The sequence below is a fragment of the Balaenoptera acutorostrata genome, chromosome 15 (assembly GCF_949987535.1).
Source record: "Balaenoptera acutorostrata chromosome 15, mBalAcu1.1, whole genome shotgun sequence".
In the NCBI taxonomy this organism is placed as follows: Eukaryota; Metazoa; Chordata; class Mammalia; order Artiodactyla; family Balaenopteridae; genus Balaenoptera; species Balaenoptera acutorostrata.
This window is the reverse complement of record NC_080078.1, coordinates 53,803,580-53,820,656: the sequence shown is the minus strand read 5'-3', so window position 1 is coordinate 53,820,656 and position 17,077 is coordinate 53,803,580. Positions and strand designations below refer to the sequence as shown.

Sequence of the window (17,077 nt, the reverse complement as noted above, 5' to 3'; positions counted from 1 at the left end):
CAGTTTCTATTATTTTAAATCTCCCCAGTTTTTCATTTATCATTTTAAAAAATTGCTAAAAGATATTTTCTGAAGTAATATGGTCTGGAAACTTTTCCTTCTGCAATCGTACATGCATGGAGTTATAAATGTATCGTTATAAACATATATGTTGTTAGAATTAAGTTTTATTAACATTATATCTTAATAAAAGGTTTGGTGCTATGGGCATAATTTTATGTTCAGCTGCGTTACTTTCAACTTAAGCAGCTTTTTATTATTAGATGAATATATAAAAGTTTCTCAGGGCGCTAAAGAAGGAAGTAAGGAGGAAATTTGGCTATTGTATAACCAGGAGCTGAACTGTCTTGCTGGTTATGTGCAAAGGAAAAGTTAAGTAGATATTTGCCAATACACTTCACATTGCCTTGTGGGGACCCAGCCTCACAGCTTCTTAAAATTACTGTTACATTCTATTTATCATGATATTTTTTTTCTTGTACATGAACAAAGAAATGTTTTTTTCTATTTGTATCACTCAGTTAATATTCATGCTATTTTATTAATACTGAAAAATAATTCTTTAGCAAAAAAATCGGTCGGGGGGAATATGAATTCTTTTCCTATCCTGTACTCAGTCTCAGTGATCTTGATCAATGGATATATTTTTCTCTGGGACTCAGTTTCCTCATCTGTGATCTCCCCCAGTTCCCAAAGTCTGTGGTTCCATTACAGTAATTGTTTCCTGTTGGACATATTCAAAAAAGATGACAGCGTTGCAGTCATTTTTATACTGGGAAGAGTGCCAACATATGTAAAGTCATTTATGTTCTAATTAAATGCATTAGAACATGGAAACAATGGGGGTAGTGTATTAGTTATCTATCACTGCATAACAAATGACCACAAACTTAGTGGCTTGAAACAACACACATTTATTACCTCACAGTTTCACGTGGGTTAGGGTCTCACCTGCCTAGGTTCTCACAGGCTGCAGTGAAGGTGTCTACTGGGCTGTGTTCTATGGAACTGGATTTCCTCCTCCAAACTCATTCATGTTGTTGCCACAGTTCAGTTCCTTGTCACCATAGGACTGAAGCCCTTAGCTCTTACAGGACTTCCCTTTTCATAGACAATACAGGACAGAGCCAACACGTAAGCATCTCTGCTGCTTTGAGTCTCTCACTGCTGGATCTCTTTTGAAAGACTCAGCCAGGATATCTCTCTTTCAGTTAAATTTAAGTCATCTGTTCAGAGACTTCAATGACACCTGCAAGATGCCTTCACATTTGCCATATAAGGTTACATAATCATGAGAGGAATAGTCTATCTCATTTGCTATACTCTGTTGGCTAGAAGCAAGTTGCAGGTCCTGACTGCACTAAGCGGGAGGGGATTGCACAGAAGCGTGGATGTCAGGGGCAGGAGTCATGATGGCCAGCTTGGAATTCGGCTTGCTACAGGTGGGCAAAATGTTGGATTCCTGATGCAGTTGTTTAACTGACTAGCAATTGTCACTGAAGGTGTCCGTCAGTTCTCTCATCTGCAAAGGGGAGGAATATAATACTCATGACTGTGGTGCTGCCAAGACTGATGAGATAATATGGATGAATTATCTTACAATTCTTGGTACGTGGTTGGTTCTCTATTGTTAATAGTTAAAAGTATTATTGCTGTTGTTATTATTAATTATATTATTTGACTTTGCCTCTTTTAGTGATAGGAACCTTTTATCTCATTACAGTAATTTTTCAGTTTTATTTTATTGGCTCAAAACTGTCAATAGTTACAGCTCATAACACATGAACTAGTTCATTGCTTTTTCTCCATTTCAAATATTAATCTTATTGATATTTCGCATTTAACTGTGACATTAAAAGTAAAACCAATTTCCTCTACAAGTTGCCCCTTACTTTGTTCTCTTATTTTGTTTTATGAACTATCTCTGGAGTACTAGATTTTCATATCACGTTTTGTTTGTTTCTTTGTTTGCATTCTGTGCTTTTCTTCTAGATGCTTTCTTTACCTATCCATTTTTGGCTTTTCTACTGGGGTCTTTTCCCTTTCACTTAGAATGGGAACTATTACAAGAATAAGGGTTTATAGGTACGCAGGACTCCCTGCTTGCTAAGTGGAGATCTCAGTTTAATATCTCAGTTGATTGAACAGCAGCCCACTGGGAAAGGTATTGCTGGCGTTGGCATCTCTGTTTGACAGATAAGGATTCAAGGCACAGACATCTGTGGTAACCGGCTTAATAATGCATAGGTTACAAATGATAATTCTGAGAGACAACTTAAGTGTTTTGCCTTCTAGTTCTATGAAATTTGCACCATATTAAACCTAGAATTTTTTGAAATAAAGAAATCCAGATGTATCAACTTTCTTTTTTCTCTGCTGCGTTGGTATTGATGACCTGGGCATCTCATTTCCTTGGATGTTTCCTACTCTGAGTCTCCATGGCAGACTGGGAAAAAAAGAGAAAAATTGAGGCTAGGGAACAAAGACAACAAGAGACCAGGTGAAACAGGGTGCAAGGATTTTTTGAGAGGTATACTAAATACATATTCACTCCCTCAGAAGTGGAATCAAGTTAAGGAACAAAGAGTCTATTTTATCTGCTTCTCTTTAAAATAAAACACTTCATTAACTGACTCTAAAGTTGTTTTATTTAAACATTGGACATTTAAACATGTAATAAAACATATTAATGTCTTCTACTTCAGGGAAATCGAGGTTGAACAACTTAATGAATATACCACATGGGGAGGTATACATACCCAGCCATTAATATCTTCCCTATGTAGTGTTTATGACTGTAATCGCTGCTCTGATTATATATTGTGTGAACTTGAAGCACATTATTATACTGGGTGACAAATGGAATTTGGTGACAATGCACAGAAATTGGTATTCTGGAAGAGAGTTGAGTTTTAAGTTGTATTCTTTCTTGAGTTTTCAGTGCATTTCATGGATCATCTACTTCACAGTGTGTTGGTGGCTGATGGATTGAAATCCTTCTGCTAAATAGTAAACATCAGAGACAATTTTGTCTTCCCTTAGCTCGTCTGTCTCAGTTTTCTCATCACTCATTCAAAGTATCAAAAGTAAATCCTTGATTACTGTTAATTCACTTTTGTCCATACTGACCTAGGGAGAAGGCACATCCGTCAACACTTCAGGGCATGTATCGGGGGTCCTAGGAATGTGGTCTCCAAGCTTTGCAGGGGCCATTGTGGGCCTTGGAAATAGAGGGGGTCTGTTAGTTCATTCTTCCTTTGCTGGTCCAGGTAGCCCACAGGCCTTTGGGCACCCCAACACCCTTTCCTTGTTGGATGGGCTTAGAGGCAAGAGAAAACAAATTTCCTCCTTTCACTTTTCTAAATGTCTCTAATGTTATGAAGTGTAACACAAAAGATATATAGTGTAGCATTTTCAACAAAAATAAAACAATTTCAATGATTGCTTGAACTTCTGAGCAGAGGCATTTATTCTACAGAGTAAAATTTAATGCTAAGGACACATTAGAATAGGAGTTAGTGGCATTTGTCATTCGACAGTTTATGTTTAATAAGTCAAATCTGAGCCTAGGTTATTCACCATTAGGCACACTTTTGCATTCAGTAGGTGTAAAATTTTTATTTGACAGTTCCCTATATAAAGAAATGACTGTTTTAAGTTCGTCATACAACATAATATAAGTAGTGTATAGTTTTATCAGTCATGTTCATCTAAAAAGCCTTATAATAACAACCCTGTGAATGAGTACATCAGTGCTTTTCAGTATGCTCCATGGACCAGGGGCAACAGCATCACCTGAGAGATGCAGATCCTCAGGTCTGCCCCAGTCCCGCTGAACCAGAAACTCTGATGGATGGCGCTCAGCCAATCTATGTTTTAACAGGTGTTCTAGGTGACTCCAACGCAGCCTTTGAGAACCACTGATATAGAAAGTGTTATCATACTCATTTTATAGATGATACAATTAATGCTAAGTGTGGTCTGATAATTGGCCCAATACATGACTAGTTAATTTTAGGGCCCTTCCTCCAACCCAGGTTTTCCACTTAAAAATCATGGGGCCTCCCTTTCTTAAAGAAAAGAGTAAAGGCATAGTAAATCCCATAAACTGGAAAACAGTAACTCTGAAATGAATTGAGAAAGGGACCATTTTCCTGCTTTCTCATCATGAAAGCGGGATGTTAAAACTATTAACACAAGAAAATTAACCTAGAAAAGTTTTAATGACACAAGTAACATTTTTGTGGTCCCATGCATTGAGTTCCTCATTTTCTTTTTAGTGGAGGAGCGAATAGCATGTAGTTAAATCCCAGAGGGGTGGCTGTTGCGTGTTAATAGAAGTGGGAGACTATTTTAATCATGGCTTTCTAACCGAATGAGTCCGTGGATAGATTTCCACCTGGGTCTTTCCTATGCCACATTACCCACGCTGAGAGTGCCCTGCGGTGGTTTTCCTGCACGCACAATTTTACATGTGCTCCAGAGTCGCTGTGGTATCAGAATGAAACCCTAGGGCAGCTGGCGCTAACTACCCCCCTGTGACTTGGGAAATGAATGTTTCCTCTTGAGCTGAAAGTAGAAAACAGTGTTCATGATCTGTAATAGAAAAGTCTATAGAATGCTGCCTGCTGAGGTCTATTTCCTTGTGAACTCAATTTGGGCTTTGTGTGTAAAAACAAATAAGTAAAGTTTAAGTCTATTGTTTATTCAACTGGAATTTCCTTGAATAGAAAATGTTATACAATTAGGTAAATGTACCGTGTATGTGTGCGTGATTTTTATTCTGCATATATATAAAACATCATGCCACGTTTATGGAAAAGTGCATCAAACCATCTAACATTCATGTCAGTGTTTTATGAATAATTACAAAGAGGATGTGCAGATAACGACTGCTAAGTTCAGAAGTGACTGATAACTCTCCATGTGCTTCTGCTGTGTGTCCAGAGTGACTTGTTTTCTGCCCAGGACTCCTGACTGTGCATTTGTAACTGCTGTTTCCTCTCCCTGGAACCCTCCCCACCAAACACACAGAATTATAAGGCTGGCAAACTCCTTTTCCTCCTCGTGCGTCAGCTGAAAAGATGCCATAGCCCTTTGTAGTCCACGTCTGCAGTGAACTTTGAAATGTCTCCTTTAGAGTATAATCATTGGCTTTGTGCATGAGCTCTTTGTATGTTGAGATATCATTCCTCAGTACCTAGCCTGTACCTAACACATTGCAGCATTCAATAAGTGATGCTCGACTGGATTAATGACTGGTATTTCCACTTGGATAAAGCCCTCAAGCCAGCATCTCCAAAATGCAGTATCATTTTGCCCAAACTTCCAAGTCCCAGCAAGGAAGCTGGAACCCCTAGAGCTGTAGATGCCTCCTGTCTTTCCTTTAGTCAATTCTACCTCCGTATCATCACTCTCATCTTTGTCCCTGATACCTCTACCCTCATTTGGTCTCCTGTCTCTCAACACTCCACTCAGTTCTGGTCTTCTAGATTAAGCTTCTTCAAGCTTGGTTCTCTTCCTGTTTCTTCTCTTTCAACAAATGTTTTGGCTGCCATTGCCATGGAGATGAAGAAACCTGGGCCAAATGCTCCACCTCCTCACGTCTGAATGCTTTGTATGCATTTGCCTAAGTGAGGCCTTGAGTCCAGCAGTTGATACCATTGGTTTCTAACACTCACTAGGTGACCTTTGATAGTGTGGATGGTGTGTCCTTGGGGGAACCATGGCACCCGTTACTCTGTCTTGCAAGATCCTTGCTGGGTTGCTACCTATCACACCCCAGGGTTTGGGAGGGTTTCCACAGAGTCATGAACAATAGAGAATGGGTTAAGGAATTCACTAAAATGGGGGAAAGCAAACTTACAAGACCAGTGTGAGCAAAAGAAGAGAAGACACTGTTTCCTGTCCTCCCTGCAGCCCACGGAGTGGTGTGCAGGGCCAGGTGTTCTATTGGACCTGCTGTGTGGTTTGCACCCCAGTGGAGAGATTCCATCTCATCTTTGACCCTTATCATGCTGCAATCATGAAATCAACCTTAGGCTCAGGAAAATAGACCATTTTGCACCAAACATTTGGAATCAGGGGCAGCTGTTTGAAGGAATTGTCTGGGAACCATGGTGCCAGTCCTTGTAGATGTTGGGGCCTATGAGAAATTACAGCCACTCCTGTGCAGATACAGTTCCTCCTGCTGGGAGAAGGGGGTAGATGCCTGAATCCCACTGGCTCTTTGTCTAGAAAACAGGTTGGATGGCTCTGCTTATTGCACCACAGTCTCATCTGGCTGGTGGCAGAGTTCACCGTACAACTTGGTGACGTGTGTGTCCCAAATTTCATGGCTCAGTGCCCTTAGCCAGACTTTCAGGGTTTCCATCCTTTTGCCCAAATCCCTTTCTGGTCTCATCTCCCATGATTTTTCTTCATATGTTCTGTGCCCCAGCAATGGAATTCTGAATGTCGGCCATGTGGATCCCCTCCCCCACTGCCATTGTGCCTTCCCTTGTGGTCTTCCTCACTCTTGGATGCCCCCTTATCCCCCTGTTCCTCCCACTCGCTTCCCATGCATTATTCTCCTGCTCCGAGCACTAAGGGTCATGAAGACCTCAAGGTTCTGCCCGAACCTCTGGTCCTCTCTTGTCTGGATATTTGCTCATGTGGTACACTCCAGCTGGGTGAGCCCCTTCCCTCCCCACTTCTCTTCTCTATGTTCCACAGACTTTTTTCTGAGCCTCTCAGGGAAAAATGATCTTTCCTCTGTTGACCGCACCCCCACCCCAGCAGTTAACTTTAAAGTTGGCATTAGCACGCTCTCCCTTGTCTTATGCATATACTTTACTCCACAGTCCATCCAGAGAAGCTGCCATATCTTATGTGTCTTGTACCCTAGAGTAATTTGCATGTTATAGGTGTTCAATAATATATAATGAATAAATGAAAAGATCAGGGCATAAGGGATGTGTGCAAAAGGCTGGGGTGCAGGTAGGGGAGGCAGGTCTGCGTCTTTACCTTGGCCAGGTGGGCTGGGTATCCTGTGAGCTGAGGGGAGCACCTCCTTCCACTTCCCCGTCCTAATCCCCCACCCCACTCACAAATCCTCACCTACACTCAGAGTGACTCAGGATTATTTTTCAACAAGGGAACAGGAAGGCCTGATTCATCATGACTTAGGAATGGCTTGTAGGATAGACTGGGGACCCAAACCACACACAATATACATTTCAAAATGTATTATGATATATATATATATATATATATATATATATATATATATATATATATATAAAACTGAAGAACTAGCAGTTAGCTATCTTTTTGTTTCCATTCCAATTCGATTGATAGGCAATGCAAGTAAGAGGAAAAATATCCCAACAGCAGAGAAATTTTCAGGCAAGTCTTAAGATAATATTATTTTTTAAAGTGTTTTCAATGCTATAAAACACAGAAAAAAGATCTGTGTGTATGCTTAACGATTTCACATTTTTGCCTTACAGGAGACGGAGCTGTTAGATCTCAGCCTTGTCAAAGATGCCAGATGTGGGAAACACGCCAAGGCTCCCAAGGTAGGAAGTGGAGTGTAGTACGCACACCAGATGCTGCCTTGATTATTTAGCTGTGTCCTGGTATCAATTAATTGCCCCAGTTAAAAGTTTCTCTGTTGTAGATGTTATAAAACGCAATAAAACAGCCAGTCCTTTCAGAGACCAGTATGCTGTAAACACTACCATTTTTGTTAAAAGACGGAAACAACGAGCAAATATAGAGGCAGTTGGACATGGGGCTTGCTTTATGCCCTCGAATCTTATTTTTGTTTTGGAAAAAAAAAAAAAAACAGTGCCAAAGTTACTGGGTAATTCTAAATATTAAAAACGTGCTTAAAAGTCTTTGAAAAATTCCTTGAGCCTCGTAAGCATACATGAACTAACCTTTTAGACAGATAAACAAGACCCTTTAGCTCAAATGCTTTGCAGTTGGAATCATTCCATCCATGAAGCCAGGGGGTGTCAAATCTTTCTGCAAATGTTCCTAGTGAACACCCGCAGACTTTGGGATCAGTTATGTGGAATGTCAACTAGCTTGGGTTTGAAAAACTTACTGAAGAAATATCTAAAGCAGTGTTTGCAGTTTATTTAGTTTTGGAAGATGGTTTAAAAATGTTGAATATGGGACTTCCCTGGCTGTCCAGTGGTTAAGACTCTGTGCTTCCACTGCAGGGGCCATGGGTTCATTCCCTGGTCGGGGAACTAAGATCCTGCATGCCATGCGGTGTGGTCAAAAAAAATTATTGAATAAAACATACATATATTTTTAAAATTTAGATTATCTAGTAGGGTATAGTAGCAAGATGTGTTGACTTGCCATCAAAGTGGGAAACTACTCTTTACTCTATTTAAATTTTAGTACTTTAAAGACTTCTTTTGTAGCACAGAGAGAATATTGGCAAATAGGGAAGTACAGGTGCCATTCAGGGACTCTTGCCTCCTTCCATAATTGATATAAAACTAGCGATTTTCTATTTGAGTATCTACCTGCAACTTTTGTTTTATTCCTTAAAAGTCAAAACACTTTCTTTGACATCAAAAATTAGATTGATGCTGTGGAGATGCAGGAAGGGAAAAAGTCACCTACAATGATTATTCTTCAGATACCTAACAGTGCAGTAGTTGCTGGCAAATTTTGTCATAGAGCAAACAGGCAAATACGGCTTTTATTGCTGAAGGGGTTAAGATGATCTACAGGAAAATGTGGATAATGAAAAGAGAGAAAAATCAGAATTATTTTCAAGAAGGTTTCTATAAGTGTTTCATGTGAAAATGGCCCATTATTTACATTCATCTCGTAGTAATACAATGGTATTTCAATGGTTTGGTCTTTCGGTTTTGTATCAAGCTTATCATCATTAATACTTTGTTGATGATTCAAAATTGTTCAATTTGCAGGGTAGAAAACAAATTTTTTTCTTCTTCTCTCAACAACATTTCAGCCAGGTTTCATGTAAGCCTGTTATTGATAGTTCCGAGAACTGTATTGATAACAGTTATAAAGTTTGTCTTTCAACGCAAGTTTATTGGCCTAACTTGAAGTTTCATTGTCAATATTGGTTAAAGACAGTTGCCTACCCTCTATCAGACCCCCTTTGTTTCTGGGCTTAGGGAATTCAAGTCAATTCTTCTGGCACACGGAGACTTTCTTTCAGGCTTGACTCTTTTATTGCAGCCCACAGCCTGCTTATCAGTTATGTGTTTCAGTTATGTACGTGGTTTGATAAATGTCTATTGAATGATGAGAAATGAACAGAACTAGGGTGTGCACTCTGCTCAGTTGATAAACCACTATTAGATTCTAAAAGGCTTCTACTGAGGACAGATTTCAACACTCAGAATGCTCTGGCTTTTACTGTTTTTTCCACTAAGATTTGCTTTCTTTGTGGATTATCCACGTGCTTGGCTTTTTTTCACTTCCTATTCCCTGCTGGGGTTCAAGCACCTCAATCTATTTTAATATTTTCAAAGCCGGGTTCTGTCACATGTTACCTGTGTGAAATTCCTGAGACTTCTTCCTCACTGGCTAAATAGTGATAATACTAATACTAATACTAATACTAATGCTACTAATAATAAATGACTACTTCATATCATTGCTGTAAGGATTAAATAAAATAATTCATTGGCAAAGATTTAGCAGAGAAGTTCTCAAATTTAAGAGCTTGTAGAATTACCTGGAGAGCTTTAAAAAAAGGCTGATCCTTGTTGTCTACTTCCAGAGATGCTACAAGAATCTAATTAAATGTGCAGTGTGGCATCAGGGTTTTGAAAAGTAAATTTGCCACAAAATTTGAACACTGCTGCCTGAACTCATCACCACTATATAATAAGCAACCATTAAGTAGTAGCCACTGTTGTTGGTATTATCATCATTATTTTTGTATTTATTATTATTAAAATTACAATTCAGATTTGCAGGAAGTCAGATTCATTTCACTCAACTTGGAAAAGTTGATGTTATAAAGAGAGATTGGAGCAGGGGCTTGGCTGAAAGGGGCTTGGTGGATGGACAGGCAAGAAAGAAGTAGGTATTAATACCAGTTCTAAAATCTTTAAGTTGCAAAAGAAAACCTTGGCTTGAACTGGATAAATAAAAAGATAATTTATTAAAAAATGATTGGAATGTATTGAACAATTCAGTGGAATTTCTGGGTTTAGGTGAAGTCGCATTCAGCTGCTCAAAAAAATGTCACCAAAGAATAGGTGCCTCTTTCTTTCACCAAACTGGCTTCCAAGGTGCTGGAAGGGATTCCCTTTCCATCCTCAGGGTCCCCGTGGTGGCCATCTCTGCACACCATCCCTGGCAGCTCCCAGCTTCCCATGTGGCAGCAGTTCTATGTGGCCGGGACCAAAAGAGAAGCTAGTTTTCTCCAGAGTATTCCAGAATGATTGCAGCATAGCCACCTCATAGAAGGGGGCATATGGACCGGAGGAGGAAAACTAAATAAGAGGGGACCATTGTGTTGGCTAGAACAGAAGCAGCAGGACAATTACAAAGTGTAAAGACACCAACCAGTATGGAGTGAGAAAAGCTTGGAAACTTAGGACAAGAAGGCAATGTAATACGAAGACAGATTGAGTGGAAGACTTTCTGCGGGGGCTTATAGATCTGAGAGGAAGGCAGAACATGTGTGGAGCAGATACTATTTATCAAAATACCCAGGCACCCTGAAAATATTTATCTGTGTATTCATATTATTTTTGTTTTTCACAGCATCTCATTATATAAAAATTCACAATCTAGTTGAAGATGAACTGTTTTCTATGCCTGCTGTGATTTGAAATAACATTTATAGGACATGAAAAAGCTCCTATGTGTTGCCCCGTTAATGAATTTTAAATGTAGACTCCCAACACAATGCATACGATTCCAGATCTGCTTTTCTGTACACACCTTTTGTTCAAGTTATCAGTTTTGAAATTTCTCACTGGAGAGAAATTGGGAGATTTTTATCCAAAAGGAAAAATCACACTAAAAAAATCTTATCATTTGAAATCTAAAATGTATTTATGTTTCCTTTCTTGCTCTCTCCTTTGTCTCCCCTTCCACCTTCCCTACCTTGCCACTCCCCCTCCCGCCCCCAGGTTTATGAAGCACATGTAAAGAGAAAGGTTCTGTGTTATATACATCTTGTCTATGCCATATACACATGCTCTCTGGATCTTCATTTCAAAAGGATCTTTGCTTTTTAAAGGAGTGTTTATCACTGTGGTTTCTGATCTGTTAGTGGCATAGCATTAATAAAATGAATTAGGCCTAACTAGAATGAAAAATATCAGTGTCTTGTGCAGAGCAAGTTTTCTGATACTTTTTTTTGTGTGCGTGAGTGTATGTTCTAGAACACAACAAGAAGTGTATTTTTTCTATAGGCTATCCCAGAAAGTTTTCAGAAATGCTGCTGAAAAAGATAGTTTCTTTATCTTCAGGATTCTTAGGAATTATTTCATCCTTAGGAATGTTGAAAAGTAGATGGGACTAGGAAAGTGGAGATGTGGTTTTGGGTGCCCACTCTGCCATTAACGAGCTTAAGTTGTTCTTTCTATCTGTGCCTCTACTTCCTCATCTATGAAATGGGTGTCGGGGGAGCACATGATTTTAGGTGTGTAAGTCTTGTTAAGTATTGATTCCAACTTTTAAGGGCAGTTAATCAAGCCAAGGCACTCCATCTTACAGATTATAAAACTGATATCCAGCAGGTTTACATAACCTAAAACTTCTTATTTTGGTCATAGCAAATCAGGTGAACTTAAGAAAAAAAGTCAGGTAACATTTGAACCAAGATAAGGTCTTATGCAAACAAAAAGAAAAGAAAAGAAGAAAGACATGTCAAATTTTGCACGTGTCTTCTTGAAAGCAGTTCTAGGATTGCTTTTGACTCCTGAGGGAGTAATACCACAGTTACAGAGGCCCTCCCAGGTTTAGTCCATGAAAACAATGTGCCGCCTGTATTCAAGTCTCCATATGCATGCAGCAGTATCACTGAAAAATATGTCTATGGTAGTACTTTCAAGCTGTATTTTGTGCAAAGAAAACTGCTTCTTTTGCTTAACTGACAATTACCTAGTTCCTCCTATCGGTAAAAGGCAGTGTATTTCAAGTGTGTGATATTAATTTGAACACAGATACCTTGCATACATCCAGGTCACAATTAAATTCTAGGTGGTACAGGTACTCCCTACTTTTCGAAAGTTCACTTTACACCACTTCATTTTTTTTGAAAGGCCTACATTATTATGTATTTTAGCTAAATGAAAGAAACCTGAAGAGGATTTTCACTTTTACGAAACATAGCGAAAAGCAGAAAAATAGCATTCAGTTTTTGTTTGCGGCTGAGGAGCGCTTATAGAGGTAAGCCTTGAGTGGGGCACCGCCAAGCTCCTTCCCTGGGAACTGTACTCAGCATCTCAGCATCAAGCCACCCCAGCTTTGTGCTGTGTCTGTGAGCATCTGTGCTTTATCTCAGTTTATTTTGTGCCTCCCTTAGCAAGGTGTGTCCTAAGGTAATTGCTTCTTCACTTTATGCCATTTCAGCTTGTGAAAACTTTCACAGGGATGCTCTACTTTTCGATAATGGGGGAAATCTGTATATAATATCACCACAATCACATAGGTAGATTAGAGTAAAACTAAATTTAAAAAGCTGATCAGGTTTTGTTTTCTTAATCCTTATATAAAAATGATGGCTTTTCAATTTCATTATTGTTTTGACAAATGGACATTGAGTACCTGTTTCTGCCAGGCACTGTTCTGGGCACTAGGAAAACAGCAATGAACAAAAAAGACAAATAACTCTGTTCTCATATTGCATTCCTTTTCGGAGTAGGGAAGAGGTGGTAGTGGTAAACTGGCTTTCAATAAAAGAGAAAGAAAGAAAAAGAAAGGAAGGAAGGAAGGGAGGGAGAGGAGAAAGAAGGAAGGAAAGGAAGGAAGGAAGAAAGGGAGGGAGGGGAGAAAGAAGGAAGGAAGGAAGGGAGGGAGGGAGATTGAGGGAAGGAAGGAAGAAGGGAAGGAGGGAAGGAGGGAAGGAAGGAAGGAGGGAAGGAAGGAAGGGAGATGGAGGGAAGGAAGAAAGGAGGGAAGGAGGGAAGGAAATCCCTGATTTGTTGTGTTTCCTGGTTTCCTTTGGGTGAATATTCTGAACCTGATGGGTTTCAAACCACACTCTGACATCACCGAGAGTTGGAAAGCAGTGTACACCACAGCCTTCAGCCCTGTGAGCAGGCTCTCTCCAGCACCCCTCTGGGTGAGGGAAACAGATAACTGATAAGTCCCACGGAGACAAATAAAGCAAGGACAGGAGACCATAGGCCATGAGTGATAAAGAGGCTTCTTGTTTTATTGAGCCCTAGTGGAGTAAGCTCTCTTGATAAGATGAGATCATATAAGCAGAGACATGAATTAAGAGAAGGAGAAGCATTCCAGGCAGAGAGGGCACAGCAAGAGCAAAGGCCCTGAGGTAGGAACAAGCTTGGCATATTTGAAGACCAAATATGAGGCCAGTGTGGCTACAGTGGAGTGCAGCAAAGAAAGGTGAAAGTCAGAGAGGCAGCTGAGGGCCACATTATTTTGGGCTTCGTAGGCCATGCTAATGATTTTGGCTTTTCCTCTGAGAGACATGGGAAAGGATCTGAATGTTCTGAGCAGAGGAGAGACAAAGATCTGACCTAGCTTTTAAAAGCATCACTGGCCACAGCCTTGAGAACAGACCACAGAGGACAAAGAAAAAAGCAGGGAGACCAAATAAATGGCTGTTGCAAATATCCTGGTCAGTGTTGATGATGATTTTTGACCAAAAGGTGTAGAAAAACACCAAAATCTGAATATGTTTTAAAGGCAGAACCACAGGATTTGTCAATGCATTGGATGGGAAGTACGGGGAAAAGAAAGGATTCAAGAACAAGTCTGAGTGCTTTGACCTGGGAAAGTGAGAGAACTGAGTTGCCATATCCTGAGATGGGAAGGAAGAAGCACATTTAAACAGAAAAATTCAGTTTGGTTTTTGGATATTTAAAGTTTGAGATGCCTATTAGACTTCTACCTGATATATTTGGATCTACAAATCTGGAGGTCAGGGGAAATGTTGGCCATGGAGTTATAAATAACTTTGATTCTTTAAAGCTCAAAGCCAAGGGAGGTCTCCTAAGGAACATAGGTGTCCAAGAAAGTTCTGATATCTAAACCCTGGGACCTCCAGCATTTAGACTTTGAGGAGATGAGGAGGAACCAATAAAAGAGACTGAGACTGGTATATTCCCCCAAACAATGGAAAGCAGGAACCTTAAAGATACTTGTATACCCGTGTTCATAGTAACAATACTTACAGTGACCAAAAGGTGAAAAAACCCAAATGTTAATCAGTAGATGAATGGATGTACAAAATGTACTAGATACATACAATGGAATATTATTCAGCCTTAAAAATGAATGAAATTTTAACACAAGCTACAACATGGATAAACCTAGGAGAAAGTATGATAAGTGAAATAAACCAGACACAAAATGGCAAACATTATGTGATTCCACTTATATGAGGCAGCTAGAGTAGTCAAATCCATAGAGCAGAAAGGAGAATGGCAGTTTCCAGGGGCTGGGGGGAGGGGGAGGGGGAGTTACTGTTTACTGGGGACAGAGTTTCAGTTTGAGACGATGAAAGGCTCTGCAGATAAATGGTGGTAATATTGCACAACAACCTAAATTTACTTAATGTCACTAAACTGCATCACTTGACAAGCATTAAAATGATAAATTGTATGGTATATATATTTTGCCACAAAAAAAAAAAGAGAGACTGAGAAGGAACAGCCAGTGAGGAGGGAGGAGAATCAGAAGAGAGCATATCTTGGACACCTAAAAAAGTATTTCAAGAAGGAGGGAGTTGTCATTTGGATAAAATGGTGGAATTTCCTTCTAGTCCTTTTTTTTTTTTCACTTTTACATACCTGTAACTTTATTGAAGTTACCACTTTATATATGCTTTAAATGTTTTCCCTATATCAATAGCATCAAATAGGTTATTTATTTAAGGGCTGTCAAATCTTCATAGCTCATCATAGGATCTGGATGCCAATATGTAAATCTCATAATGAGCTGTTATTGGATGTTATACAACAGTGGTTTCAATGAATCATCCATGAGTACTGGAGTTGTGCTTTATTTACTGTCCCTCTTTGCTGATTATAAGCTATTTCCCTGACTTTGAACAGATTTCACCATTGTGTGAAGCCGCAGTCATAAAATTTGGTGTAGATGTTTGAGGTTTACTAAAGAATAAGAAAACCCTTTATACAACAAAATAAAGGTTTCTCTCTCCTTCCACTCAGTTGCTGAGGAGATTTACCTTCAGCCCATAATCTTGGTGCCAACTGTTTCTTAATTTACCTGACATGGTGCAATAGCTGATTTGGGGGGGGGGGCGTGTGCATTTTTTTGGGTCATTTTGTTTACATAAATGTTTATTTACATCTTTACAAAATGGAGAAAAATAGGGCTAAAAATCCACAGAATTATTAATGTGTGTGTAATGGTTTTGACAACTATTCACATTTATCTCCAGATGTAAATTATATGGCATAGTTCCTTTTTCATGTTCATTAAATTCCATAGATGTCAGTGGTTTCCTTGGAAACAAAAACCTTTATATAACTAGTTGGAGATTTGATAGCAGAAATATCAGGATGCTGAGGGGGTTAAGGAATGGTTCTCTTAGTAGATCTTTGCATTTAAAACTCTTCTGTCTTTTCCACCTGCCCCTCAACCTCATGACTGTTCAATAGTGAACAAGAGAAGATTTTTAAAGCTACCATTAAAGTATAGAATATCTTCTCTAACGGTTAAAAACTTTTAACTTTTTTATAAGTAATCACAGCTAAGCTAAGTCTTGTCTGGGATGTTGATATAAATTCCCAAATTTGAGAAGGCGTTGGATTGTCTCTTATCAACAATTAAATTTGATCATTTGAGTGATGCCACCATTACTCAGTATATATATATGTGTGTGTGTCCATCTGTAAAATATGGTGAACTAAACATGTGTATGGCTGAATAAAGATTCCATTTTGCTTTTAATAATAGCAAGCATCTGCCTTAGTATCTACTGCCACAGAGTTCAAAAGGCACCTGAAGAGTTGTGGAAGGGGAAGGGGGAGGCCACAGTTCTGGCAAAGGTGAATAGTAGGTGAAAGACATGGCAGCTAAGAGCATTCTCACGATGGACCCCTTGTTGAAGACAGGATTAGTTCCATGCGTTAACTAAACCCCAGGTCCTTTCAGAAGGTTCTGACTCATTCTATCATTGCTTCTATCTGGTGTAATTTCAATCTAAATCCAATCTGTGTTACATACAATGGTACAGAGTTGCATTTTGGAAACATTTCTCAATTTTAGTTCTTTTGAATGAAATAATACGCCACCTTGTGGATATACTTGATATTAATTTCTTAAGTTAATTCAAAATAGTGAACTGCTCTCTAAGCCAGGGTTTTCAAACTTTGGTTCTAATATAGAGATATGAGAGGCACTGGAGGAGTTTTTAAAATCTCGATGTCCAGGCCACATCCATATCAATTAAATCAAAATGTCTGATGTGGGGCTTAAGCATCAATTTTTTCTTTAAAGCTCCCCAGCGATTCCTGTGTTTAACCAAATCTGAGAACCATTGCTCTCAGTAAAAAGAGTATCAGCTTAAATGGATGTTTCTCTTTTTAAAATAAGGACTTTATGCAGTAAGGCATTGAGAACTTTCCTACAACATTCTCTTGTCAAAAGGACTACTTCTCGGGGCTTCCCTGGTGGCGCTGTGGTTGAGAATCTGCCTGCCAATGCAGGGGACACGGGTTCGAGCCCTGGTCTGGGGGGATCCCACATGCCGCGGAGCAACTGGGCCCGTGAGCCACAACTACTGAGCCTGCGCGTCTGGAGCCTGTGCTCCGCAACAAGAGAGGCCGCGACAGTGAGAGGCGCGCGCACCGCGATGAAGAGTGGCCCCCGCTTGCCGCAACTAGAGAAAGCCCTCGCACAGAAACGAAGACCCAACACA

At 39.6% G+C, this 17,077-nt stretch overlaps 1 protein-coding gene across 5 annotated transcripts in view; it reads left to right on the top strand.

The window, feature by feature from the left end:
- Positions 1-17,077, top strand: part of PLCB1 (phospholipase C beta 1) — a 697,632-nt gene that overhangs the window by 233,355 nt on the left and 447,200 nt on the right. For all 5 annotated transcript variants that reach the window (XM_057529141.1, XM_057529138.1, XM_057529142.1 and 2 more), the window contains exon 3: positions 7,491-7,559. In XM_057529141.1, coding sequence (XP_057385124.1) covers positions 7,491-7,559 — 69 coding nt within the window. The remainder of the gene's footprint in view (positions 1-7,490; positions 7,560-17,077) is intronic.